This window comes from Hemiscyllium ocellatum, chromosome 25 (assembly GCF_020745735.1).
Source record: "Hemiscyllium ocellatum isolate sHemOce1 chromosome 25, sHemOce1.pat.X.cur, whole genome shotgun sequence".
Classification (NCBI taxonomy): Eukaryota; Metazoa; Chordata; class Chondrichthyes; order Orectolobiformes; family Hemiscylliidae; genus Hemiscyllium; species Hemiscyllium ocellatum.
In genome coordinates, this window is record NC_083425.1 from 45,148,557 (window position 1) to 45,175,947 (window position 27,391).

General features: G+C 41.7%; 1 protein-coding gene across 4 annotated transcripts in view; it reads left to right on the forward strand.

Annotated features, from left to right (window-relative positions):
* The window catches only part of map2k4a (mitogen-activated protein kinase kinase 4a), a 177,213-nt gene that overhangs the window by 78,116 nt on the left and 71,706 nt on the right, over positions 1 to 27,391 (forward strand). For all 4 annotated transcript variants that reach the window (XM_060844279.1, XM_060844280.1, XM_060844281.1 and 1 more), the window contains one exon: positions 2,634 to 2,739. In XM_060844279.1, coding sequence (XP_060700262.1) covers positions 2,634 to 2,739 — 106 coding nt within the window. The remainder of the gene's footprint in view (positions 1 to 2,633; positions 2,740 to 27,391) is intronic.

Below are 27,391 nucleotides of genomic sequence, written 5' to 3' on the forward strand. Positions count from 1 at the left end.
GAGGCTGAAAAAATAGAAATTATTTTCACCTCACTGGCTGAACAATACGTTATGATAAAGTATCCAATCAGTGGTTTTACGTCTTGAGTTAACCTGGTTCTTCCTTGAATAGTCATACTGGACTCTAAATGTTAACACTCTTTCTCTCTTAACAGATGTTACTGAGTTTCCCAAGAATGTTTTGCTTTTATTTCAGATTGCCAGCATTTCCAGATTTTGTTTTTTCAATCTAGATGGATGATGGCTCACAGACTGATCTGAAGTTGTCACCCCACTTTACAATAGAGCTGCTTAAGAAGATTTAATGATGCCTTGGCCTAACCTACAAAGGAATCAAGGCTTGATTGGGCATGTTTTCCAGTAGCTGAGAACTGTTGTTTTTCTAATTATAGAATTGTTCTTTTGTAAGAGCAATAGGAAGTAGCGTGTTTTGAATAAAATGTACACTTGTTAGACTTGCCTTTCCTTTTAGTGAAGGCAAAGCCCAAGTGGTTGGCGTTGGTTTTATAATTCAAGTTTACAAAATATGGATTTTTTTGGTATTTGGGAAAAAAAGTACTTAGCTATGAAGTAATTTCATTGAAACCTGTTATTTTCTGTGCAATTTGGTAATGCAACCATTTTTTGCAATGTGCACTCATTTGTTTTGCCACTTTGGCATTCTGTATGTTTCAGTTTTGTGTAGCCACAGATAAATTAAGAAATTGTGTTTAGCTTCAGCTCAGTGTTCTGACATTGAAGGTAAAAATACTAGTAGTTATTAGTAGATGATGCAGTAAATTGGGTGTGTAGCCCCATAATGTAATGGCAATGCTTATGTTATAATTATGGGTGTGGCAGTGTGTTGGTTAAATTACTGGACTAGTAATTCAGAAGTCTAGAATAATTGTCAGGGGATGTGAGCTCAAATCTTACTGTAGGAAATAATGAATTTACATTCTTTTAATTATTTTCTAGATCTTAAAGTCAACAGTCTCCAAGTAACTACCACATTATAATTTAAAACCTACCTGATTTATTTGTGACCTTTTAGGGAATGAAATTTTCTATCAGCCAATAAGAAATGCCACAAGATTGTGATTGTATTGCCGGCAAGGCCAGCTTTTATTATCCATCCTTAGTTGTCTTTGCAAAGCTGCAAATTGAGATGGCCTAGCAAGCCATTCAGTTGAATTGCCACAGAGGAAAAATTATTTAAATTGTTGCCCCTCAACAAAGCTGCTCCTGACCACTATCTTGAGGACACTTGGGGAGGCATTAAATGCTAGCATTACTGGTGACACCTACACAGTTTGAATGAATAAAAGAAATCCAAGTTTTGTCAGTTCACTGGAATACAGGCAAAATATCGAACATTTGGTGTTGCTATGCAGTTAGTTCAGTGACAAATCCAGTATTTCTTGTTTGGTTGATTTGAAATGTTGGAATTAAAATGTCAGTGTAGTGCCGGTGTTGCTTATCAAACAGCAAAAGAAAAATATTCCTTAAAAATGGAAATGTACATGTCTGTATAAACCTAACTCTACATTTGATATGCTGACAAATATCTTCATGTTAATTCATTTGAAATCAGCCTAATTTCCCTATGCCAATCAAAATTTTCTGTTGACAGTTTTATCCTTCGCAAACTTGCTTTGAGAAAATAATCCGTATCAGAAACTTCCCGATTCATTTCCTAATCCGTTAACAGTTAAGTAGATTCATATGAGGTATTAGAGTTAATGCTATAGTCAATCTGCGTGCCTATGTCAGGGAAGAGAAAGTTCAGCTGGAAATCCCGTTCTTAATTGATCACTATCTAGCAACCTCCGCTGGAAGGAGATTTGATGTTGAATGACAAAGCAGTTGTGCTCAGTTGTTTTTCAGCAGCTTTTGCTGCTTTATTGTTATCTTGAAAAGTATAGTGTGATGTTGTTTGAAATCCCAGAAGCCCCCACACAGTCTGTCATGAGGTAATTGTTGAAATTTGTCATAAAAGACAGCGGTCAAGCAAAGTTGTGTTGATAAGCGTTTTAATTTTGCCCTCATTTTCTATCAGTTGATACATCATCTAATATTTGCAACAAATACTTGTGTTAATTATAGAATTGAAAAATTAAACTGGTGTAGTTAGAATTCTAACAATACATGATTGTATAATGAAAACTAAGTGAATTATGGAATTGATGGAAATTTGTCCCCGTGGCATAAAACTAGCTAGCAGTTGGTATTGTAAGTGAGATTTTTTAAAAAATAACTTGCATCCCTTTTGTAAATTTAAACTATTTGTTTGCTTTATGGAAAAACTCTTAATTGGTGGTAATTTGAAAAGAAAACCATACACAGCCTTGTTTAATGGAAAATGGGGGAAAAGTAGTTGGCTCTGTCTGTTATAGTACTAATGTATTTAATTCATGTACTCTTTGCTTGCTGCCATGATGCAGTTTCCTTCCCGTTTTAAAGACCACTAAGTGAACTTGAAAGTCCTCAGATTTTTCACAATGAGATTACATTTGAGGCCTGCCCATGTTTGTATTGAAATTGTTATTAGCTTTTCAAGTTGTTGAACAAAAGTATTGTATCTCTGACCGAGTGAACATATGATATTAACGTTATCTTTTCTGTTCCCTTGTTTCTCTTTTTCTTTTAAACAGTTAAACGCAAAGCATTGAAGTTGAATTTTGCAAACCCAGCCATCAAGACAACAGCAAGGCTTCCACTAAATCCAACAGGCGGAGTTCATTTTCAGAACCCACACATGTGAGTGGAGTCTTCTAGTTATACAAATTAAAGCATCCAGTAAGATTGGTGACCTGCATAAAAGATGAACCTGTTAATGATCTCTTACATTGTTTTTCTAACCAGCAAGAGTGATCTGTACTGCAGCCTGAGAATTATTGCTCCCATTGGTTAGGTATTCCTTGTGTTTTACTTGGTGCTGTGTTTGACTAGTTGTGTTGGCTCATGGAGCGATATGCTTATAGTTGGACTTGTGTTCCACCAGACATCAAATCCCATTAACAGAACACTACCTCATTTGATAAAAATACTTTGAAGATTGATTGTAGATTCTGCTAACTCTACACTTATGCCATGTTAAATGCCCTTGAATCCAGGAATTATTTCTTTTTCATAATATTTTTGTAGCTTGTTTGTTTTCCCTGGAACAGGATGCTAATCTGAAGCCAGAAAGCTTGTTTGCTTCATGTGAGTCCAAATGTGAGAATTGTTGAGACTAAACCCAAGTTATAGCTAACCCATATCCTCCTTTTTAAATGAGACAGTACTACTTTCGCTCAAAGGTTTGGTGCTTCACTGCAACCATTAGGTCAGAAGTAAAGCTTAAGTTAGTAGATATGTATTCAGTGGAGCTTACAAATGGTTCTGAGGAAGCAGGCAGTCTATTCTAATTGAAGTATAGTTGTTTTTGAGCTTCAAGTCATGTTGAGGGTAGTCATGGGCCCTAAACTCATAATTAGATTAGATTACTGACAGCGTGGAAACAGGCCCTTCGGCCCAACAAGTCCACACCGACCCTCCGAAGAGCAACCCACCCAGATTCATTCTATCTACACCTAACACTACAGGCAATTTAGCATGGCCAATTTAACTGACCTGCACATTTTTGGACTGTGGGAGGAAACCCACACAGACACAGGAGAACGTGCAAACTCCACACAGACGGATTGGATGCTCTGTTTTGAGATATAGGAGTAGAACTTCACAATAAAAGATGAATGCAGCCTTTATTCATGACTCATTATTAAACACACCTTCTGCATTTACAGATGTAATTGAGAAGCTTCTACAAATGAATCTTTGATAACAGATTGTCAAGATTTTGAGACTCACTGTGGCTCTATTGCAGCACAGGGGAGGGCTATTTCAGACAGAAGGAATCATGCAGAAAACTCTCCCATGTCAGATGAACAAAACCAACATGTTTGTAATAAGTTTTGAAACTTGAAAGGGTTCTGAAAAGATTATGGTCACCATTAGAAGTTTTAAAAACAAAATTAAGGGCTAAAGAAAGGAAATTGGTTTCATGTATTACAAAGGCACTGATCTGTAGAACATATCTGAAACACCTTCAGTTTTCTTGACAATCAAGAAATTGAGCTGACCATAAGACATAGGAGTGGAAGTAAGGCCATTCGGCCCATCGAGTCCAGTCCTCCATTTACTCGTAGCTGATGGGCATTTCAACTCCACTTACCTGCAGTCTCCCCATAGCCCTTAATTCCTTGCGCAATCAAGAATTTCTCAATCTCTGCCTTGAAGACATTGAACATCCTGGCCTCCACAGCGCTCCATGGCAATGAATTCCACAGGCTCACCACTCTGGCTGAAGAAATGCAGCCTCATTTTCATTCTAAATTGACCCCCTCTAATTCTAAGGCTGTGCCCATGGGTCCTCAGCTCCTCACCTAACAAAACAACTTCCCAACGGCCATACATTATCTTGTAAGTTTCTATTCGATCTCTCCTCAACCTTTTAAACTCTAATGAATACAATCCCAGGATCCTTAGCAGTTCATCGTATGTTCGGCCTACCATTCCAGGGATCATCCGTGTGAATCTCTGAACATACTCCAGTGCTAGTATGTCCTTCCTGAGCTGTGGGGCCCAAAATTAGACACCGTATTCTAAATGGGGCCTAACTAGAGCTTTGTAAAGTCTCAGAAGCACTTCACTGCTGTTATATTCCAACCTTCGAAATAAATTACAACGTTGCATTTGGTTTCTTAATCACGGACTCAAACTGCAAGTTAATCTTTAGAGAATCCTGGACGAGCACTCCCAGATCCCTTTGGCTTTATTGATTTCTCACCGTTTAGAAAATAATCCATGCCTGTATTCTTTTTTCCAAAATGAAAGACCTTGTATATGCTCATGTTGAATTTCATCCACCATTTCCTGGACCACTGTCCTAAACTGTCTAAATCTCCCCACCTCCTCAGTACTTCTCGCCTGTCCGCCTAACTTCATATCATTGCCAGAATGCTCCCAGTTCCTTCATCCAGATCATTAATAAATGAACAGCTGCAGCTTCAACACTGAACCCTGCGGGACACCACTTGTCACAAGCTGCCATTCCGAAAAAGAACCTTTTTCCCAATTCTCTGCCCTCTGTCAGACAGCCAATCCTCAGTCCATACCAGTAGCTCACCTCAACCGCACCTTACTCAGCAGCCTCGCGTGAGGCACCTTATCAAAGGCCTTTTGGAAGTCTAGATAGATAACACCTACTGAATTTCCCTGGTCTAACCTACTTGTTTCCTCTTCAAAGAATTCTAACAGGTTTGTCAGGCATGGCCTCCCCTTACTAAATGCATGCTGACTTGTTCTAATCCGACCCTGCACTTCCAAGAATTTATAAATCTCATCCTTGGTGGATTCTCAACCATGGTTAAGCTAATCGACCTATAATTTTCCATCTTTTGTCTTGATCCTTTCTTGGACAAGGGGGTTACAACAGCAATTTTCCAATCATCTGGGACTTTCCCTAACTCCAGTGATTTCTGAAAGATCACAACCAATACCTCCACTATTTCCTCAGCCACCTCCCTCAGAACTCTAGGCTGTAGCCCACCAGATCCAGGAGATTTATCAACTTTTAGACCTTTTTAGCCTTTCTGGCACTTTCTCTTTTGTAATGACTGCCATTCTCAACTCTGCCCCCTGACTCTCCTTAATTTGACGAGTTTAATTTTGGCGCTGGGAGCTGGTACAATCAAATCAGGTTATAGCATTTTGTATATAAGATAATGAGAGCGGAAGATAAGGTCTAAAGTGAGAGCTTTTTTCCTCAGATGGTGATGACTAGTACGAGGGGACAAAGCTTTAAATTTAAGGGTGATAGATATAAAACAGATGTTAGAGGTAGTTTCTTTCCTCAGTGGTAGGGGTGTGGGATGCACTGCCTGCAACAGCAGTAGACTCGCCAACTTTAAGGGTATGTAAATAGTCATATGGATGAAAACGGAATAGTACAGAATAGACAGGTTTCAGATTGTGCAATATGGAGAGCTGAAGGGCCAATGCTGTGCTGTAATATTAGGGAAAAAAAGTACAAATGGAATGAGTAAAATGGAATAAGCACCATCCAGTGGTAAAGGCAATATTCATGACAAGCAATATGACAGTGGTGCAGGTTCATGTTGGGCATGTTTTGGAGCTGTTTATACTTTTTTTTTTAAAAGCGCAGTCACTTTTTAGTATACATTAATTGAAAAAAATGAAATTATTTTATGAGCAGAGATATTATTAACAACTGTGTTGCACTCAGTTTTGTTCTACACCTTCATTGCAATGGAGTCATACCAAGCATGGAAGATGATGATTGTGGTTGTTAGAGGTCAGTCATCACAGCAGGAGTTCATTGGGGTAGTGTCCTGGTCGAAATCAACTTTAACTGCTTCAACAATCTTCCTTCCATCATAAGGTCAAAACAAGGGGTGTTCGCTGCATAACATTGAGCACAATTTCTGACTCCTTTAAATGTAGAAGCAGGTAGTGTCCAAATGCAATAAGACCTGGACAGTCTCCAGGGTTAGGCTGCAAAGGGACAAATAACATTTGTGTTGTTTAAGTGCCAGGCAATGATCATCTCCATCAAGGGAGAATCTAGCCATTGTCCTTTTGACATTGTGTCGTTGCCATTGCCAAATTCCCCACTATCAATATCTTGAGAGTTACAATTGACCAGAAATTGAACTGGACTAGCTGAGTAAATACTTAGCCTTCGAGCTAGTCTTGTAGCTAGGAGCCCAGCAGTAACTCACCACTCTCCAGGGCAGAAGTGTTATGGAATACTCCCCTTTTTGCTGGAGGAGTGCAGCTGCAACAACACTCAAGAAGCTGACACCATCCAGGACAAGGAGGAGAAAGTGAGGACTGCAGACGCTGGAGGTCAGAGTTGAGAGAGTGGAGAAGCACAGCAGGTCAGGCAGCATTCAACGCGAAGGAGAATTAATGTTTCGGGCATAAGCCCTTCATTCAGGCTTCTGCCTGAAACGTCGATTTTCCTCGGATATTGCCTGACCTGCTGTGCTTCTCCAGCACCATAATCCCTACCATCCAGGACAAGGCAGTCTGCTTGATTGGCACTGCAAGCACAGGCATTCATTTCCTCCAACGATGCACAGTGTGTACCAGCTACAAGATTTACTGCAAAAATTCACCAAACCTCCTCTGCCAAAACTTACAAAATGCACAACCTCTACCATCTAGAGGACAAAGGCAGCAGATACATAAGACATAGGAATGAAGCAAGGCCATTCAGCCCATTGAGTCCACTCCACCATTTAATCATGGCTGATGGGCATTTTAATTCCACTTAACCCGCACATAGGGACATCATCTGGAAGTTATCTTTCAAGCCCTTTGCCATCCTAACTTGGAAATATGTCACCATTCCACTGTTTCGTCTCCTTTCTTGGTGACATCGTCAGTGTTGTGGAGCCTCCTGTGAAGCTCTGCTGTCCTGTGTCTGTTGGAATTTATTTGATTTTGTTCCTGCTGTTTCCGGTTGCCGGTTCCAGTTGTTGCAGTAGTTAGTATGTTGGGTCGAAGTCAATGTGTTTACTGATTTGAGTACATAATTTTAAAAATTCTCCAGCTGTCGTCTGTTTGACTTTTCCTATTGTTTAGTCTCAGTCAAATTTGTGATTCGTTTAGAAAGAGTGAAATGTTTCCCAGCTTGGCGAACATACCCACAACTACAACCATCACCCAAGTTACAAAGCTTTACACAAACCTTGAACTGTTTGGTTGAAGCCCTGGAACTCCCTCCCTAATTGCACTGTGGGTCCCCCAGCTTGACTACAGTGACTCAAGAAGGCACTTCACTGTCACCACCTCGTGAGCAATTGGGGGTGGGGACAAGAAATTCTGGTCCAGTCCTTGAAGCTCGAACCCACGAAGGAATAGGAAGGAAGTAATTCTGTTCTATTGCCTGGTTTAAGCGTAGCAGTATTTGGGATGCTATAGTAGATATCAACATGCTCACTTTGGGGTAAAAGTGAATACTGCAGCTGCTGGAGATCAGAGCCGAAGACTGATGCTGGAATGCAGCATCCAAGGCTCAGGAGAATTGACTTTTTGGACATATCCTCTGCACACAAGTGGTCCTGTTTGGTAGCTTCACCAGGTTGCCACCTCATTTTGGGTATGCCTGATGCTGCTCCTGGCATGTCGACCTGCGCACTCCGTTGGACCAGGGTTGATCCCCTGGCTTGATGGTAATGGTTGAGTGGAGGATAAGCCAGGTCATGAGGTTGTAGATGGTGCTGGAATACAGTTCTGCTGCTGTTAATGCCCACAGTCCCTCGTGGATGCCCTGTCTTGAGCTGCTAGATTAGTTTGAAATTTGTCCCATTTAGCACGGTGATAGTGCCACACAACACAATGGAGGTTATTCTCAATGTGAATGCAGGACTTTGTCTCCACGAGGACAGCGCGGTAGTCACTTTTATCTATACTGTCATGGTCAGACCCTTCTGCAGCCAGCAGATTAGTAAGGATGTGGTCAATTATGTTTTCCTCTTGTTGGTTCCTTCACCACCTGCCGCAGACCCAGTCTGGCAGTTATATCCTTTAGGACCTGACCAGCTCGATCAGTAATGCTGCTGCTTAGCCACTCTTGGTGATGGACATTGAAATCCCCTACCCAGAGTACATTTTGCACCCTTGCTACTTTCAGTGCTTCCTCCAAGTGTTGCTCAACATGGAGGAGTACTGATTCATCAGCCAGTGGAGGATGGTACGTGGTAACCAGTAAGAAGTTTCTTTGTCTGTGTTTAACCAGAAGCCATGAGACTGCATGGGATCCAGAGTCTATGTCAAGGACTCCCATGGCAACACCTTCCTGACTATTCCACTATGCTGCCACTTGTGCTGGGTCTGTCCTGTCGGTGGGACAGGACATATCCAGGGATGGTAATGGTGGTGTCTATGGTATTCGCTGAAAGGTTTAACTCCATAAGGATGCCTATGTCAGGCTGTTACTTGACTAGTCTGTGAGACAACTCTCCCAATTTCGGCACTAGCCCCCAGATGATGGTAAGGAGGACTTTGCATGGTTGGCAGGGCTGTTTGTGTATTTGCTGTTGACTTTTCTGGTTCCATGGTCGATGCCAGGTTTCATTTCTTTGTTGTGACTTTCTAGCAATTGATACAACTAAGTGCCTTTCTAGGCCATTTCAGATGGCATTTGCAAGTCAGTCACATTGCTGTGGCTCTGGAGTCACATGTAGGCCAGACCAAGTAAGGATGGCAGATTTCCTTCCCTCAAGGACATGAGTCAACCAGATAGGTTTTTCTGACAGTTGACAATGGATTCATGGTCATCAGTTGACTTTGAATTCCAGATTTTTTTAAAATTGAATTCAAATTCCTCTATTTGTGGCAGGATTTAAACACCGGTCCACAGCATTATTCTGGGTTTCTGCATTCATAGTCAAGTGATAGTACTACTTGGCCATTGACTCCCCAGCTATCCTGTGGTTGACGATTGGTTTCAAATGGTCAGATTCCAATTAGTTTGTAATCTGGAATTTTAATTTGTGCCCAGAAGTAATGGCATTTTGACTTGCTCTGATTTTTCATGAGGAAATCAAGTTTTTTTGGTGATTCATTCATACTTCTGCCACAATTGTTGCTTCCACCGACCATCCCTATCAGAGCATAAGCACAGTATGATACCCATTAATAGGCAAGTGAAATGTTTAAATGATAATAAATAATGCATATCCCGATAGGATTTGCTCTAAGTGAAGCAGATTTGCATGGTCACCTGGGCACGGACCTCAGATGGCTTGAAGACAACTTGATTTCAAAGTGTACAATACTGTCTGGCAGTTTAGCATGGATTAATCGTGGATTAGTTCTAAAATATAATTTGAGAGTTTTGAGAAGATTTGTAGCTCAGGTTGAGGTGCTGGATGTAGGTTTGCTTGCTGAGCTGGAAGGTTCATTTCCAGACGTTTTGTCACCCTACTAGGTAACATCTTCAGTGGGCCTCCAGGCGAAGCACTGTTGATAATTCCTGCTTTCTATTTATATGTTTGGGTTTCTTTGGGTTGCTAATGTCATTTCCTGTTATTTTTCAGGGGCTGGTAGATTGGGTCTAATTCAATGTGTTAGAATTCTGGTTGGAATGCCATTCTTCTAGGATTTCTCGTTCATGTCTCTGTTTGGCTTGTCCTGTAACGGATGTGTTATCCCAGTTAAAGTGTTGTCCTTCCTCATCTGTATGTAAGGCTACTAGTGAGAGAGGGTCATGTCATTTTGTGGCTAGTTGATGTTCATGTATCCTGGTGGCTAGTAATTTCTGTGGTATTTTCATGATTTTGCTGTGGTAATATCCTGAACTCCAAGGCTTACGAAATAAGTTTTGCCGTATTTCTGTATTTTACGCTCTTGTTCCTATACAAGCAGATTTTCTGTAATATATGTCACCCATTTACCTTGCACCATCCCCTGTCATCCATGAACGTGTCTGCAAACCACCATGTGACAAACATTCAACAATGTTAAGGTCAATCACACTTTCTGCTACCCTCCACATTGCCCTCTAGAAGGGATCCTTGTAATTCAGCCTTGATCAAATGGCAGAAACACTCAGTTTTTTTCTAAATGTCATTTTTCAGAGTTTATTGTTTTTGCAATTTTGAGGACTTAAATTATTTTGTTATTTTATGGAATTATTGTTTTATGGAATTTTAAGCGTATGCCTTGCCATCTGTTTGTGTACAGCAATATTGTGAAATTATAGCTGATGACATATATAACTAAGTAGACAAACAAAGTTGTTATAACAGGCTGACTGCAGACTGCTACCAGGTATTAACTTGCTTCATGTCTCTTCAAATGATTTGATTGTTGAACTCAACCTTTTTTTAAAAAAAGAGGTTGAATTGGGAAACTTTCTTCAGTTGAAAGATCAATCAACAATTTGGTAGTAATTTGTTTCTATCATTTGGTTTCAACTTGGACTTGTCCTATACATGGCAACTTTAATCAGTTGTGAAGATGTTTGATTTGATTTTATTACAGTCATTTGTATCGAGATAGAGGGCACTGTGTTATCTTACGTGTTTTATTGGCAGATCGTACTATAGAAGTGTGTCACGGAACAACAGAGTGCAGGATACAATGTTACATGTACTGAGAAAATGTAGAGTGACATTAAAGAGGTCCATTCAAAAGGCTGATAACAGCAGGGATGTTTTAAGTTTAATCCTACTTGGAGAACACAAGTTTTAAAGGATTGTGGAAAATGCCTTTATGTGAACTTTTGTGGAAATTCCAGGAGTGGTTTCTTTTGCAAAAAAATGATTAACTCCAATGTCATAAATTGTCAATTAAAATAAACTTTTTAGGAATCGCCTGACTGGTGTTGACTGCTTGCTTTGCTGGAGACCCATACTGGGGTCTAGCTTGGACAGGTGCAGTTTTTTTTATTGGGTTCAGCTGTGGGTAACCTGCTTTGAACCAGCTGAGTTGAAGGGAAGTCTGCTAAGATCCACCTGCCCTGCTGATCTCTTTCATTTCTGAAAAGCAGACCCTTTCATTGAATCGTATTTGTTCTTTGGAAAGAATGATTGAAAAGCATCCCAAGATTGTGCTTAATGAGCAAGTTGTCTGTCATACTCCAGAGATATTCAGGCATGAATAGTGACTTGATCATTTTGCAGAGCATTGGAGCAACACACTCCAAAACATTCTATATGCAATCCTTTTGCCTTGAAGAGTAGCCCTTTTTTTTTTAAATTCAGCCAATCTCCACAGAGCAATCTTTGTCTCCAGAAATGTATTTTTTTTTGGGAAAGGATAAGCATTTGTATGTCCATATTACTGATTGTGTATTTAAACTAGTGATGGCTTCTTTATTGCATACTTTTTGTTTTGATAAATTATTAATTGGAACATATGAACAAGTGTAGCCCATTCAACTCCTCAACTTGTTCCATCAAAAAGTGAGATCATGGCAATCTTTGGCTTAACCATATATCTGCCACTGGCCCGTATCACTTAAAATACCTTTGCTTACCAAAAATGTATTTACCTCAGATTTAAAATTAACTGATCCAGCATCCACTGCCATTTGTTGAAGAGAGATCCAAATCTCTACCACCTTCTGTTTATACATGTGCTTTGTAATATCTCTCCAGAATATCTGCTCCCATTCTCAAATATCCTAGTTCTACAATCCCCAGCCATGAACATAATTTATCTTAATTTTTTTTCCTTTTTAGTCCTGTTGAGCTTTGTAAGAAAACCGGTTGATAGACCTTGTTTAAAAATCTGATATGTCAATTAGTTGACCATTATACTAACTGGAGTAAAGTTTGTTTTAATATTGTGACCTTTGGGAAAGTGGGACTAGAGTAGTGCATTCGCCCGAGTTGTTACAAACCTATGCAAGATGAAGCTTCATGGTATTCTCATGTCCAGTCTGCACAATTTGATTTTGTGAAAGGAAAGTTTTAATTCACAGGAAGGGGGCATCACTGTTTAGGCCAGCATTTATTGCTTGCTTGCCCCTAATTGTCCAGAGGGCAGTTTAGAGTCAACCACATAGCTTGGGTGTTTGTCAAACATTGTAAAGTTTACAGGGTTCAGTTTTATTTTAAACTTGTACAAGAGTGACCTATTTGAAGTTTGCATTCAAAGAAATCTTGGGGTGTGTGTTTGTGTGTGTATGTGTGTGGGGGGGGGGGGGTCATACTGGTTCAGTGCATTGAGAATCCCAAAACAAAATTTGAATGTCTGTTCAATATTTTAAGTTGGCTTTTGACTATTATTTCCACTAGCAGCACTCAAATTTACCACTGTTTTGGTTAGTCATCATATTTTACACTGACTTCCTGCAGAGCTAAGTTCACCAAAAATGGACCTGGACCCGAGATATTGTGAATGCTAAATTTATGGTTTGGAAGTCAAATAGGGAAAGGTTGCTTGGAATAAAATCCAAGTTTGCACAGTGTGTCTAATTGAAAGTAGGGCATTCTGGAACTCAGTTGTTAGATTTGATCATTTCAATTATGTATATAGTCTCATCCTAGTCATCAGTGCAACCTCCATTATAAAGTTCCAACTTGTTGTGGAGAGCAAGAAACACAATGTACTTTGTTATTTTGGTTTATAAATATGTATGGCTTGCAATGTATTGTTACTGGATATCAGTAGATTGCAGTGATATTAATTTTTCTATTCATTGGGATGTGAGTGTCATAATGAAGCCAACGTTTATTGTCCACCCCTCTTTGTCCTAGAGAAGGTTCTTGGGGTTTAGGAGGATGCTTGATGCTGTTAGGAATGGAATTCTCTGATTTTGACCAAGCCACAGTTTAAGATGGTGTGTAGCTTTGCAGGGAACTTGGAGATGCTGATGTTCATAAGCATCTGCTGCCTCTGTTCTTCTAGGTGTTAGCACCATCCAAACCTTAGACATCTATCTGGAGCAGTGGTGAGTTACAGTAATGCATCTTGCAAATTGTATACATTTGTACTGCTGTCACTGTGTTGATGATCAAGGGAGTGAATGTTGAAGATCGTGGATTGGATACCGATCATTGGACTGCTTCGAGTTGGTCAAGTTTCATAACTGTTGAAATTGTTCTCATTCGGACAAGTGGAGAGTTTGTGAATGATGAGTGATGTGCGCATCTCCCCTGTCTAATGCAAATTGATATGTTTGTCTGAATTTTAGTTTGGCATGGTTCAGATTTTGTTATACAGGTGTTTAGTATTCTTGGTATTGTGGGCAGCTCATTTGCTGCTTCATATGGCTTGTCAAAATTGACAACAGAATTTTCTCAACGTAGTTGCAATTTTGTTGGATTTTTAGAATTTCCTAACCATTATTATCCCTATACATTCCATTATCATAACGCCCATATAAGAACAGGTGGCATGAATTGTGACATAAAGCATGCTGAAAATTAAATTATCTCACTTGTTTTGTGTGGAACTTCATTCCATGGCTTTTTTTTTTGGTTTACGAATCAGAGTTTTGCATTGCAGCAGAACGATGTTGGGTCCATTGTGAATGTGTTGATTTGAAGGAACAGTCAATATTTATTCACTTCTGTTATAAGTTTTGAGTTATCCTTTCACCACTGTTTGTTTTGATGTTCATATCCTGACAGACCTAGATTATTTCACACTAACTTTTTTCCATTCTTTTGGAGCAAATCTAAAGTTTTATAGCCCCTTCGTACCAATTTAAAATTGCAAATAGTTTTTCCAGGTTATCCTGCCCATCCCTCAATCTCGAGGTTCTTGAGAGAACCTTTTGTTCCTCCAGTTGAAAAGAGCCCTGTTATCTTGTATGTTTGCCCTTGAAGCAAGCCCTCCTAAACCTGGTAATATCATGGTAGGTGGTGGCCTAGTGGTATTATCACTAGATTATTAACCCACTAATTCAGCTAATGTTCTGGGGACCGGAGTTCAAATCCCGCCACAGCAGATTCAATTTAGAAATTTCCTGGAATTAAAAATATACTGATCACCAAGAGATCATTGTCGGAAAAACCTCTCCTGTTCATAATGTCCTTCAGGGAAGGAAATCTACCACACTCACTTGGTCTGGCCTGCACATGTCTGTAGATCCACAGCAATGAGGTTGACTCTCAAGTTGCATTCTAAAATGGCCTAGCAAGCCATTCCATTGGTCCAATTGCTACAAAGTCTCAAAGAAATGAAATTGGACAGGGCACTGTAAAAGACCATGGCAGAAACAGCCTTGTCAACTCTGCAAAGTTCTTCTCGCTAACATCTGGGGGCTAGTGCCAAAATTGGGAGAGCTGTGTCACAGACTAGTCAAGCAACAGCTTGACATTGTCTGTAAGATATGATTCCATGAGTATGATTATGTCCCAGACACCACCACCACCACCACCACCATCCCTGAATATATCCTGTCTCATAGGTATGTTGAACGACACTTGGAGGAAGCACTGAGGATGGCAAGGGCACAAAATGTACTCTGGGTGGGGCATTTCAGTGTCCACCAAGAGTGGCATGGCAGCAGTACTACAGATTGAGCTGGTTGGGTTCTAGAGGACATAGCCACTAAACTGGGTCTGCGGCAGATGGTGAGGGAGGAACATACTTGACCTCATCCTTCCCAATCTGCCAGCTGCAGATGCATCTGTCCATGACAGTATCAAGAAGAGTGGTCACTGCACAGTCCTTATGGAGACTAAGACTCACCTTCACATTTGAGAATAAAGTCCATTATGTTGTGTGACGCTATCATTGTGCTAAATGAAACAGACTTCGAGCTGATTTACCAAATTGACTGGGCATTCATGAGGCACTGTAATGTCATGGTCTGGCATATCTCCCAGTCAACTGTTACCATCAAGCTAGATGATCAACCCTGGTTCAATGGAGTGCACAGGAGGGCATGCCAGGAACAGCAGCAGGCATATTTAGAGATGAGGTTTCAACCTAGTGAAGTCACCAAACAGGACTGCTTGCATGCCCAACTATGTAAGCAGCAAGTCATAGACAGAGCTAAGTGATCCCACAACAAACAGATCAGATCTAAACTCTGCAGTCTTTCCATTTTTAGTCGTGAATGGTGGTGGAAAATTAAACAACCTCACTAGAGGAGGAAACTCCACAAATATCTCCATCTTCAATAGCCCAACACATCAATGCAAAAGATATTACTGAAGCCTTTGCAGTAAGTTTCACCCAGAAGTGCTGAGTGGATGATCCATCTCTGCCTCCTCCAGTGGATGCCAGTCTTCAGCCAATTTGATTTCACTCCACATGATGTCAGGAAATGGTTAGAGGCATTGGATACTGCAAAGACTAAGGGCCCTGACAACATTTCAGCAATTGTACTGAAGACTTGTGCACCAGAACTTGTCACTTCCCAAGCTAAACTTTTCCAATACAATTACAACACGGTATCTACCTGGCAATGTGGAAAATTACCAAAGTATGTCCTGTACATATAAAGCAGGACTAATCCAACCCGGCCAATCACTACCCCATTGCTCATCAGTAAAGTGATGAAAGGTGGTATCAAACAGCACCTGCTCAACAATAACCTACTTTTGTGATGTCCAGTTTGGGTTCTGCCAGGGCAACTCAGTTCCTGAACTCATTAGGGCCTTCATCCAAACTGGACAAAAGAGCTGAATTGCAGAGGTCAAATGAGTGACAGCCCCTGATGTCAAGGCTGCCTTTTACAGTGTGGCAAAACTGGAATCGTTCATATCGGGGGGCAAACTGTCCGGTGGTTGAAATCATGCCTGACACAGGAAGATTGGGTTGTGGTTGTTGGTCAGTAATTTCAGCTCCAGGGCATCTCTGTAGAAGTTCCTCAGCCCAACTATTTTCAGCTGCTTCATAAATGATTTTCCCTCCATCATAAGGTCAGATATGGGGAAGCTTGCTGCTGATTGTACAATCATCTGTGTTCAGCACAATGCATGACCCCTCGGACACTGAAGCAGTCCATGTTCAAATGCAGTAAGTTCTGGACAATACCAAGGCTTGGACTGATGAGTGGCAAGATACGTTTGCGCCGCACAAATGCCGGGCTATGACCATTATGATTAGAGATATCTTAACCACAGCCTCTAGGCATTCAGCGGTGTTACCATCATTGACTCCCCCATGTCCCAGATCAACATGTACCATCAACATCTTGGGGATTATCACTGATCAGAACCTCAACTGGACTTGCCAAATAAACACTGGCTACAAGAGCAGGTTGAAAGCTAGGAGTACCGAGGGGAGTAACTCACCTGACTCCTCAAAACCTGTCCACTATCCATAAGGCACAAGTCTGGAGTGTGATGGAATACCCCCCATTTGCCTGGATGACTGTAGCCGCGACAACATCCAGGACAATGCTGCCTGCTTGATTGGCACAGCATCTACAAGTATCTATTTCCATTACCAACACTCAGTACACACTGCTGCTACTATCTACAATATGCACTGCAGAAATTCAACAAAGGTCCTCAGACAGCCCCTTCTAAACCTACAACCATCATTTCTTTCTAGAAGGAAAGGGGCAGCAGATATATTCCCCTCCACATTACTCACCATCTTGACTTGGAAATCTATTGCAGTTCCTTAAATCCTGGAATTCTCTCCTTAATGGCATTGTTTGTCAACCCACAACAGGTAGGCTGCAGTGGTTCTAGAAGGCAGCTAACCACCACCACAAGGTATGGACTATAAAATATTGACCCATATCCTAAAAATGAATTTAAAAATTTTTTAAACTAATTTCATATATTCTACATTAACAGGAAGCAGTCAGGAGGAATGGGTCATTATCAAGTTGACAATCCTACTTAATAAGGCACCAAAGGGTTCAGTGTTGGGACTTCAACTTACTTGTCTTATGGATGAAGGAGCTGAATGTGTTGTGGCCAAATATGCTGCTGATCCAGAAATAGGCGGACAAATCATTTATGAAGAGGACACCATATACAAAGGCATATGGATTTAATAAGTGGGCAAAATATTGGCAGATCGTGTTTACTCTGGGGAAAAATGTGAGGTTGTCAACTTTGCCAGTATAGAAAAGCAAATTAGGAAGAGAATGCAGAATGTTGTGGCACAGAAGATCTGATTGACTGCTTTTGTTTGCTAGCAGAAATGACAAGTAGTTTGGATAATAAATGGAAAGTTGGCCTTTTGTTTCCTTGCTATAGAGTGCAAAAGTAGTGAAATATTACTGCAATTGTACAAGGCGTTTGTAAGGCTCCATTTGTAAGGAGTATAGTTTTTGTGTCAGAGTTTGGGGAACCTCCCTCCATTAGACAGTTCAGAAAAGGTACACTCGACTGATTCAAGGGGTCATCTTGGGAAAGACTTGAACAAATTGAACTGTGTTCACAGAGATTTAGAAGAATAAGACACATTCTTGTTGTAACATAGAGTCATAGAGATGTACAGCGTGGAAACCGACCATTTGATCCAACCCGTCCATGCCAGATATCATAACCCAAACTAATCCCATCTGCCAGCACATGGCCCATATCCCTCCAAACCCTTCCTATTCATATACCCATCCAAATGCCTTTTAAATGGTGCAATTGTACTAGCCTTCTCTACTTCCTCTGGCAGTTCATTCCATACAATTAACACCCTCTGTGTGAAACAGTTGCCCCTTAGGTTTCTTTTATATCTTTCCCCTCTCACTCTAAACTAATGCCCTCTCGTTCTGGACTCCCTGACCCCAAGAGAAAATCTTTTGTCTATTTATCCTATCCATGCCCCGCATAATTTTGTAAACCTCTATAAGGTCACCGCTCAGCCTCCGACTCTCCAGGGAAAACAGCTGCAGCCTGTTCAACTCTCCCTGTAGCTCAAATCCTCCAACCCTGGCAACATGCTTGTAAATCTTTTCTGAACCCTTTCAAGTTTCACAACATCTTTACGATAGAAAGGAGACCAGAATTGCACGCAATATTCCAACAGTGGCCTAAGCAATGACCTGTACAGCTGCAACATGACCTCCCAACTCCTGTACTCAATATTCGGACCAATAAAGGAAAGCATACCAATTGCCGCCTTCACTGTCCTATCTACCTGCGACACCACTTTCATGGAGCTATGAACCTGCACTCCAAGGTGTCTCTGTTCAGCAACACTCCCTAGGACCTTACCATAAGTGTATAAGTCCTGCTAAGATTTGCTTTCCCAAAAAGCAGCACCTCACATTTATCTGAATTAAACTCCATCTGCCACTTCTCAGCCCATTGGCTCATCTGATCAAGATCCTGTTGTAATCTGAGATAACCTTCTTCACTGTCTGCTACATCTCCAATTTTGGTGTCATCTGCAAACATACTAACCGTACCACTTATGCTCACATCCAAATCATTTATTTAAATGACAAAAAGTAGAGGACCCAGCAGCGATCCTTGTGGCACTCCACTGGTCACAGGCCTCTAGTCTGAAAAACAACCCACCACTACCACCCTCTGTCTTCTACCTTGGAGTAGGTTCTGTATCCAAATGGCTAGTTCTCCCTGTATTCCATGAGATCTAACCTTAGTAACCAGACTCCCATGGGCAACCTTGTCGAGCGCCTTACAGAAGTCCATATAGATCACATCTACTTCTCTGCCCTCATCAATCCTGTTTGTTACTTCCTCAAAAAAACTCAATCAAGTTTGAGACATCATTTCCCACGCATAAAACCATGTTGACTATTGCTAATCAGTCCTTGCCTTTTCAAATACATGTACATCCTGTTCCCACCAACAACTTGCCCTCCACTGATGTCAAGCTCACTGGTCTATAGTTCCCTGGCTTGTCCTTACCACCCTTCTTAAACAGTGGCACCATGTTAACCAACCACCAGTCTTCCAGCAGCTCACCTGTGACTATTGATTATACAAATATCTCAGCAAGAGGCCCAGCAATCACTTCTCTAGCTTCCCACACTTGATCAGGTCCTGGGGATTATCCACCTTAATGCATTTCAAGATATCCAGCATTTCCTCCTCTGTAATATGGACACTTTTCAAGATGTCACCATCTATTTCCCTACAGTCTATATCTTCCATATCCTTTTCCACAGTAAATACTGATGCAAAATATTCATTTAGTATCTCCCCCATTTTCTATGGCTCCACACAAAGGCCTCCTTGCTGATCTTTGAGAGGCCTTATTCTCTCTATAGTTACCCTTTTGTCCTTAATATATTTGAAAAACCCTTTGGATTCTCCTTAATTCTATTTGTCAAAGCTATGTCATGTCACCACTTTGCCCTCCTGGTTTCCCTCAAGTATACTCCTACTGCCTTCATACACTTCTAAGGATTCACTCCATCTCTGCCATCTGTACCTTACATATGCTTCCTCCTTTTTCTTAACCAAACCCTCAATTTCTTAGTTATCCAGCATTCCATATGCCTACAAGCCTTTCCTTTCACCCTGACAGAAATATACTTTCTCTGTTTTCTTGTTATCTCATTTCTGAAGGCTTCCCATTTTCTAGCCGTCCCTTTACCTGCAAACATCTGCCCCACAATCAGCTTTTGAAAGTTCTTGCCTAATACCGTCAAAATTAGCCTTTCTCCAATTTAGAACTTATTTTTAGATCTGGTCTATCCTTTTCCATCGCTATTTTAAATCTAATAGAATTATGGTTGCTGGCCCCAAAGTGCTCCCCCACTGACACCTCAGTCACCTGCCCTGCCTTATTTCCCAAGAGTAGGTCAAGTTTTGCACCTTCTCTAGTAGGTACATCCACATAATGAATCAGAAAATTGTCTTGTACACACTTAACAAATTCCTCTCCATCTAAACCCTTAACACTATGGCAGTCCCAGTCCATGTTTGGAAAGTTAAAATCCCCTGCTCCTGCCTCACCGAACCCATCTCTGCATATCTCGTCACGGTCCTTAGTCTAAGAACTCCCCACCTACGTTCGGGACACCACCCATGCCCTCCACCACCTCCGTGATTTTCGTTTCCCCGGCCCCCAACGCCTTATCTTCACCATGGACATCCAGTCCCTGTACACCTCCATCCCCCATCATGAAGGCCTCACAGCCCTCTGCTTCTTCCTTTCCCACCGGCCCAACCAGTACCCTTCCACTGACACCCTCCTTCGACTGACTGAACTGGTCCTCACTCTGAACAACTTCTCTTTCTAATCCTCCCACTTCCTCCAAACCAAAGGAGTAGCCATGGGCCCCAGCTATGCCTGCCACTTTGTAGGATATGTGGAACAGTCCATCTTCCGCAGCTACACTGGCACCACCCCTCACCTTTTCCTTCACTGCATTGGTGTCTGTATCGGCGCTACCTCGTGCTCCCACGAGGATGTTGAACAGTTCATCCACTTTACTAACACCTTCCACCCTGACCTCAAATTTACCTGGACCGTTTCAGACTCCTCCCTCCCCTTCCTAGACCCCTCCATTTCTATCTCTGGCAACCGACTCAACACGGACATTTACAATAAACCGACCGACTCCCACAGCTATCTAGATTGCACCTCCTCCCACCCTGCCCCCTGCAAAAACGCCATCCCATATTCCCAATTCCTTCACCTCTGCTGCATCTGCTCCCTGGAGGACCAATTCCAATACCGAACAACCCAGATGGCCACCTCCTTCAAAGACTGCAATTTCCCCTCAGACGTGGTTGATGATGCTCTCCACCGCATCTCCTCCACTTCCGGCTCCTCCGCCCTTGAACCCCACCCCTCCAATCACCACCAGGACAGAACCCCACTGGTCCTCACCTAACACCCCACCAACCTCCAGATACATTGTATCATCCTTCGTCATTTCCACCACCTCCAAACAGACCCCACCACCAAGGATACATTTCTCTCCAACCCCTTATCAGCGTTCCGGAAAGACCACTCCCTCCGCAACTCCCTCATCAGGTCCACACCCCCCACCAACCCAACCTCCACTCCCAGCACCTTCCCCTGCAACCGCAAGAAATGCAAAACTTGCACCCTCACTTCCCTCCAAGGCCCCAAGGGATCCTTCTATATCCATCACAAATTCACCTGCACCTCCACACACATCATTTACTGCATCCGCTGCGCCCCATGTGGCCTCCTCTATAATGGGGAGACAGGCCGCCTACTTGCGGAATGCTTCAGAGAACACCTCTGGGACACCCGCACCAACCATCCCAACCACCCCGTGGCTGAACACTTTTAACTCCGCCAAGGACATGCAGGTCCTTGGCTGCCTCCATCACCAGACCATGGCAAACAACGCCTGGAGGAAGAGCGCCTCATCTTCCGCCTAGGAACCCTTCAACCACAAGGGATGAATGCATATCTCTCCAGCTTTCTCATTTCCCCTTCCCCCCTCCTTATCTTAATCCCAATCCTCAGACTCAGCACCGCCTTGTTGACCTGCAATCATCTTCCCGACCTCTCCGGCCTATCACCCTCACCTTAACCTCCTTCCACCTATCGCATTTCCAACATCCCTCTCCCAAGTCCCTCCTCCCTACTTTTTATCTTAGCCTGCTTGGCACACCTTCCACTTTCCTGAAGAAGGACTTATTCCCGAAACATCGATTCTCCTCCTTGGATGCTGCCTGACCTGCGCTTTTCCAGCAACACATTTTTCAGCTCTGATCTCCAGTCCTCACTTTCTCCAAGTTAAATTCCTGACCATAACCACCCTTATATTCTTACAGGTAGCTGAGATCTCCTTACATGTTTGTTTTTCAATTTCCCTCTGACTGTTAGGGGGTCTGTAATACAATCCCAAAAAGGCTATCATCCCTTTCTTATTTCTCAGTTCCACCCAAATAACTTCCCTGGATGTATTTCCAGGAATATCCTCGCTCAGCACAGCTGTAATGCTAACCCTACTCAAAAATGCCACTCCCCCTCCTCTCTTGCCTCCCTTTCTATCCTCCCTGTAGCATTTGTATCCTGGAACTTAAGCTGCCAGTCCTGCCCATCCCTGAGCCATGTTTCTATAATTGCTATGATATCCCAGTCCCATGTTCCTAACCATGCCCTGAGTTCATCTGCCTTTCCTGTTAGGCCCCTTGCATTGAAATAAATGCAGTTTAATTTATTAGTCCTACTTTGTCCCTGCCTGCCCTGTCTGTTTGATTCACTTCTGTTCTCAGCTGTACCTGTCTCAGATCGATCTCCTTCCTCACCATCTCCCTCGGTTCCCCCCCCCCGCCAACCTTACTAGTTTAAATCCTCCCGAGCAACTCTAGCAAATTTCCCTGCCAGTATATTTGTCCCCTTCCAATTCAGATTCAATCCGTCCTTCTTGGACAGGTCACTTCTTCCCCAAAAGAGATTCCAATGATCCAAAAATGTGAATCCTTCTCCCAAACACCAGCTCCTCAGCCATGCTGTATCCTCCTATTCCTGACCTCACTAGTTCGTAGCACCAGGAGTAATCCAGACATTACTACTCTAGAGGACCTCCTTTATAAATTCCTTCCCAACTCTTGTAATCTCCCTTCAGAATCTCAACCTTTTCCTGTCCTATGTCACTGGTTCTTATGTGGACAATGACCTCTTGCTGGCCCCTCTCCCCCTTGAGAACATTCTGCACCCTCTCTGAGACATCTTTGATCCTGGCGACAGGGAAGCAACACACCATTCTGATAAGAGATTCTGAGGAGATTTGATAAGATAGATATTAAGATGTTTGCCCTGGTGAGAGAATCTAGAACTAATGGGCAGTTTCAAATAGGTGGTTTTCCATTTAAGACAGGTCCTAATCTCACAATCAATAGTCTTTGGAATTCACTACTCAAGTGAGCAGTGAAGGCTCAGTCAATGAATATATCTCAGGCTGAGTTGACAGGTACTTGACTTACAAGGATATAAGAGTTAATGAGTAGATGTAAATGGAAATAAAACCACAGTCAGATTAGAAGGAATCTTATTGAATAGCAGTAGGCATTTGAGAGACCAATAAGTTTGCTATTCCTATTTAGTAGCTAGACCCTAACTTTGAGTACCTTCCATAACATCTGCACACCTCCTTTTTCATGCTTCACTAAATACTTTTTCATTTATATCTCAATTGGTATTCAGCCTGGATTATTTGCATGAATACTGGAATTGAATTTGAATCCACAAACTTCACACCAGTTGATGGTAGTTATCTTTTGAACCAAGCTCAGTTATTTCTATTTCTTCAGTTCTTAGTCCTGAACAAAAGGCCAGACGTTCAACAATATTCAGAGTGTTGTTTCTGAGGGCTGTGCTGAGTTATTGACTAAGGTGGCCAGACTGGATTGTTTGCCTTATTTTACATGAAGAAAATAATGACTATATTCAGTCGGTTACTAATGTCTAATATACTATGCTTCTTTGTTTGGTTCATTGCCGCTCACAAGTTGGATATAAAACCTTTATTTTTTAAATTTTCACAAGCCATCCAAGTATGTTTTTCCTTCTTGTTTGAACGTACCATCATTTTCAATAATGCTCCATTGTAAAAATGATTTGAGGATAAAATTGATAAGTGTAATTGATAAGTTGATTTTTCTCAGTAGATTGCAGTTGGTGTGTCATAGCTTATGATAGTATGCTTGGGCTTCAATCTGTAATATCCTTAGTTATCACCATTTTTTTTAAGAATTACTTCAGAAGTTCCATTTTGGCTCAGTTTGCAGATATTTGCCTCTTGAGTCAAAATTGTGGGCACCAGTATCATTTAAGGACCTGGGAGCATAATGTAAACTGACCCATGATTGCTGAAGGTGATCTCTGTTCAGGTAAAGATGCCAGAGCAAGGAGCTCAGAAATTACATGGTTTCTTCAGACTGTTTACGATAAGCTTATGCCTCTTGACCATTATCAAGAATAGGTTAATGATCCCAGTACTGCTTGACCCCAAGTTAATTTCTAAACCCAAACCTTCTCCATCACAAAGATTGTTCACATACTTCTACTTGAGTACCAATGCTTGTCTTCATTCTGCTTCGCTTTATCTGCTGAAATGCTCATCATGCTTTTGTTATCTCCTAACTTGGCTATTCCAGCACCCTCATGGCTAGCATCCCATTTTCATTCTCCTTTGAAAGTAACTGCATGCTGTGATAACATTATTGCAATTATGTAACTCCTGTCATAAAACTTATCCCTGCCTGTTTGATGCTTGGTAACCACAAAACTGAAAGTTTTTTAGTTAAAAGATTCCAGATCATTGAGAAGGCTCCAGACTAATCCACATTTGACAACCTGCACTGAAAATTCTGCTCAAGCTTTGACAGAATCAAGAATTCCACTGTTGTGATTGAGGCAATTCACAACATTCTAAAACAATTGACAGTTATTTTTTTTCCCAAAAAAACCTTCCAGTAAGTCAGTTTGCCGAAAGTCCGAGTATCAATAATTTGATGATTTGGATCTGGATCCGCAGCTTTACCAAAAAATAATTCTGCTTGAGCTGCATGTTATTTCTGTAAAATGCTTTGCTGAGATCCAACCATTAATTTTTGAGTTATTTTTACAGCCAACAAATATGACAAATGCATTACCAACTTCAGTGGTAATAAGTACGACATTGGAAGGGAAAAGGTTGAGACTCTGAAGGGAGATTACAGAGAGTTAGGTAGAAATTTAAAATGAGGTCCTCAAGGGTAGTAATATTCCAGTGCTACGAGTTAATGAGGGCAGGAATAGGAGGATAGAGCAGATGTATGCATGGCTGAGGAGCTGGTGTATGGGAGAAGGATTCACATTTTTGGATCATAGGAATCTCTTTTGGGGTAGAAGTGACCTGTCCAAGAAGGACGGTTTGCACCTAAATTGGAAGGGGACTAATATACTGGCCGAGAAATTTGCTAGAACTGCTTGGGAGGATTTAAAATAATAAGGTGGGGGGGGGGGGACCCAGGGAGATAGTGAGGAAAGAGGTCGATCTGAGACGTGTACAGCTGAGAACAGAAGTGAGTCAAACAGTCAGGGACAAGGTAGGACTAATAAATTAAACTGCATTTATTTCAATGCAAGGGGCCAAACAGGGAAGGCAGATGAACTCAGGGCATGGTTAGGAACATGGGACTGGGATATCATAGCAATTACGGAAACATGGCTCAGGGATGGACAGGACTGGCAGCTTAATGTTCCAGGACACACATGCTACAGGCAGGATAGAAAGGGAGGCAAAAGAGGAGGGGGAATGGCCTTTTTGATAAGGGATAGCATTACAGCTGTGCTGAGGGAGGATATTCCTGGAAGTACATTCTGGGAAGTTGTTTGGGTGAACTGAGAAATAAGAAAAGGATGATCACCTTATTGGGATTGTATTATAGACCCCCCAATAGTCAGAGGGAAATTGAGAAACAAACTTGTAAGGACATCTCAGCTATCTGTAAGAATAATAGGGTAGTTATGGTAGGGGATTTTAACTTTCCAAATATCGACTGGGACTGCCATAGTGTTATAGGTTTAGATGGAGAGGAATCTCTTACGCGTGTACAAGACAATTTTCTGATTCATTATGTGGATGTAGCTACCAGGGAAGGAGCAAAAATTGACCTACTCTTGGGAAATAAGGCAGGGCAGGTGACTGCAGTGTTAGTGGGGAAGCACTTTGGTGCCAGTGACCATAATTCTATTCGTTTTAAAATAGTGATGAAAAGAATAGACCAGATCTAAAAGTTGAAGTTCTAAATTGGAGAAAGCCCACTTTTGATGGTATTAGGCAAGAACTTTCAAAAGCTGATTGGAGGCAGATGTTCGCAGGTAAAGGGATGGCTGGAAAATGGGAATCCTTCAGAAATGAGATAACAAGAATCCAGAGACAGTATATTCCTGTCAGGGTGAAAGGGAAGGCTGGTAGGTATAGGCAATGCTGGATGACCGAAGAAATTGAGGGTTTGGTTAGGAAAAAGAAGGAAGCATATGTCAGGTATAGACAGGATCGATCGAATGAATCCTTAGAGTATAAAGGAAGTAGGAGTATACTTAAGAGGGAAATCATGAGGGCAAAACGGGGACACGAGATAGCTTTGGCAAATAGAATTAAGGAGAATCCAAAGGGGTATTACAAATATATTCAGGACAAAAGGGTAACTAGGAAGAAAATAGGGCCCATCATTGATCAGCAAGGTGGTCTTTGTGTTGACCCACAGAAAATGGGGGAAGATTCTAAATTACTATTTTGCATTGGTGTTTACTGTGGAAAAGGATCTGAAAGATATAGACTGTAGGGAAATAGATGGTGACATTTTGCAAAATGTCCATATTACAGAAGAGGAAGTGCTGGATGTCTTGAAACGGTTAAAAGTGAATATATTCCCAGGACCTGAGCAGGTGTAACCTGGAACTCTGTGGGAAGCTAGAGAAGTGATTGCTCGGCCTCTTGATCAGATGTGTATCATCGATAGTCACAGGTGAGGTGTCGGACGACTGGATGTTGGCTAACGTGGTGCTCTTATCACTGTTAAGAAGGGTGGTAAAGACAAGCCAGGGAATTATAGACCAGTGAGCCTGACCTCGGTGGTGGGCAAGTTGTTGGAGGGAATCCTGAGGGACAAGATGTACATGTATTTGGAAAGGCAAGGACTGATTCTGGATAGTCAACGTGGCTTTGTGCATGGGAAATCATGTCTCACAAACTTGATTGAAGAAGTAACAAATAAGATTGATGAAGGCAGAGCAATAGATGTGATCTATATGGACTTCAGTAAGGCATTCAACAAGGTTCCCCATGGGAGACTGATTAGCAAGGTTAGATCTCATGGAATACAGGGAGAACTAGCCATTTGGATACAGAACCTACTCCAAGGTAGAAGACACAGGGTGGTGGTGGAGGGTTTTTTTTTCAGACTGGAGGCCTGTGACCAGTTGAGTGCCACAAGGATCGCTGCTGGGCCGTCTACTTTTTGTCATTTACATAAATGATTTGGATGTGAGCATAAGAGGTACAGTTAGTAAGTTTGCAGATGAC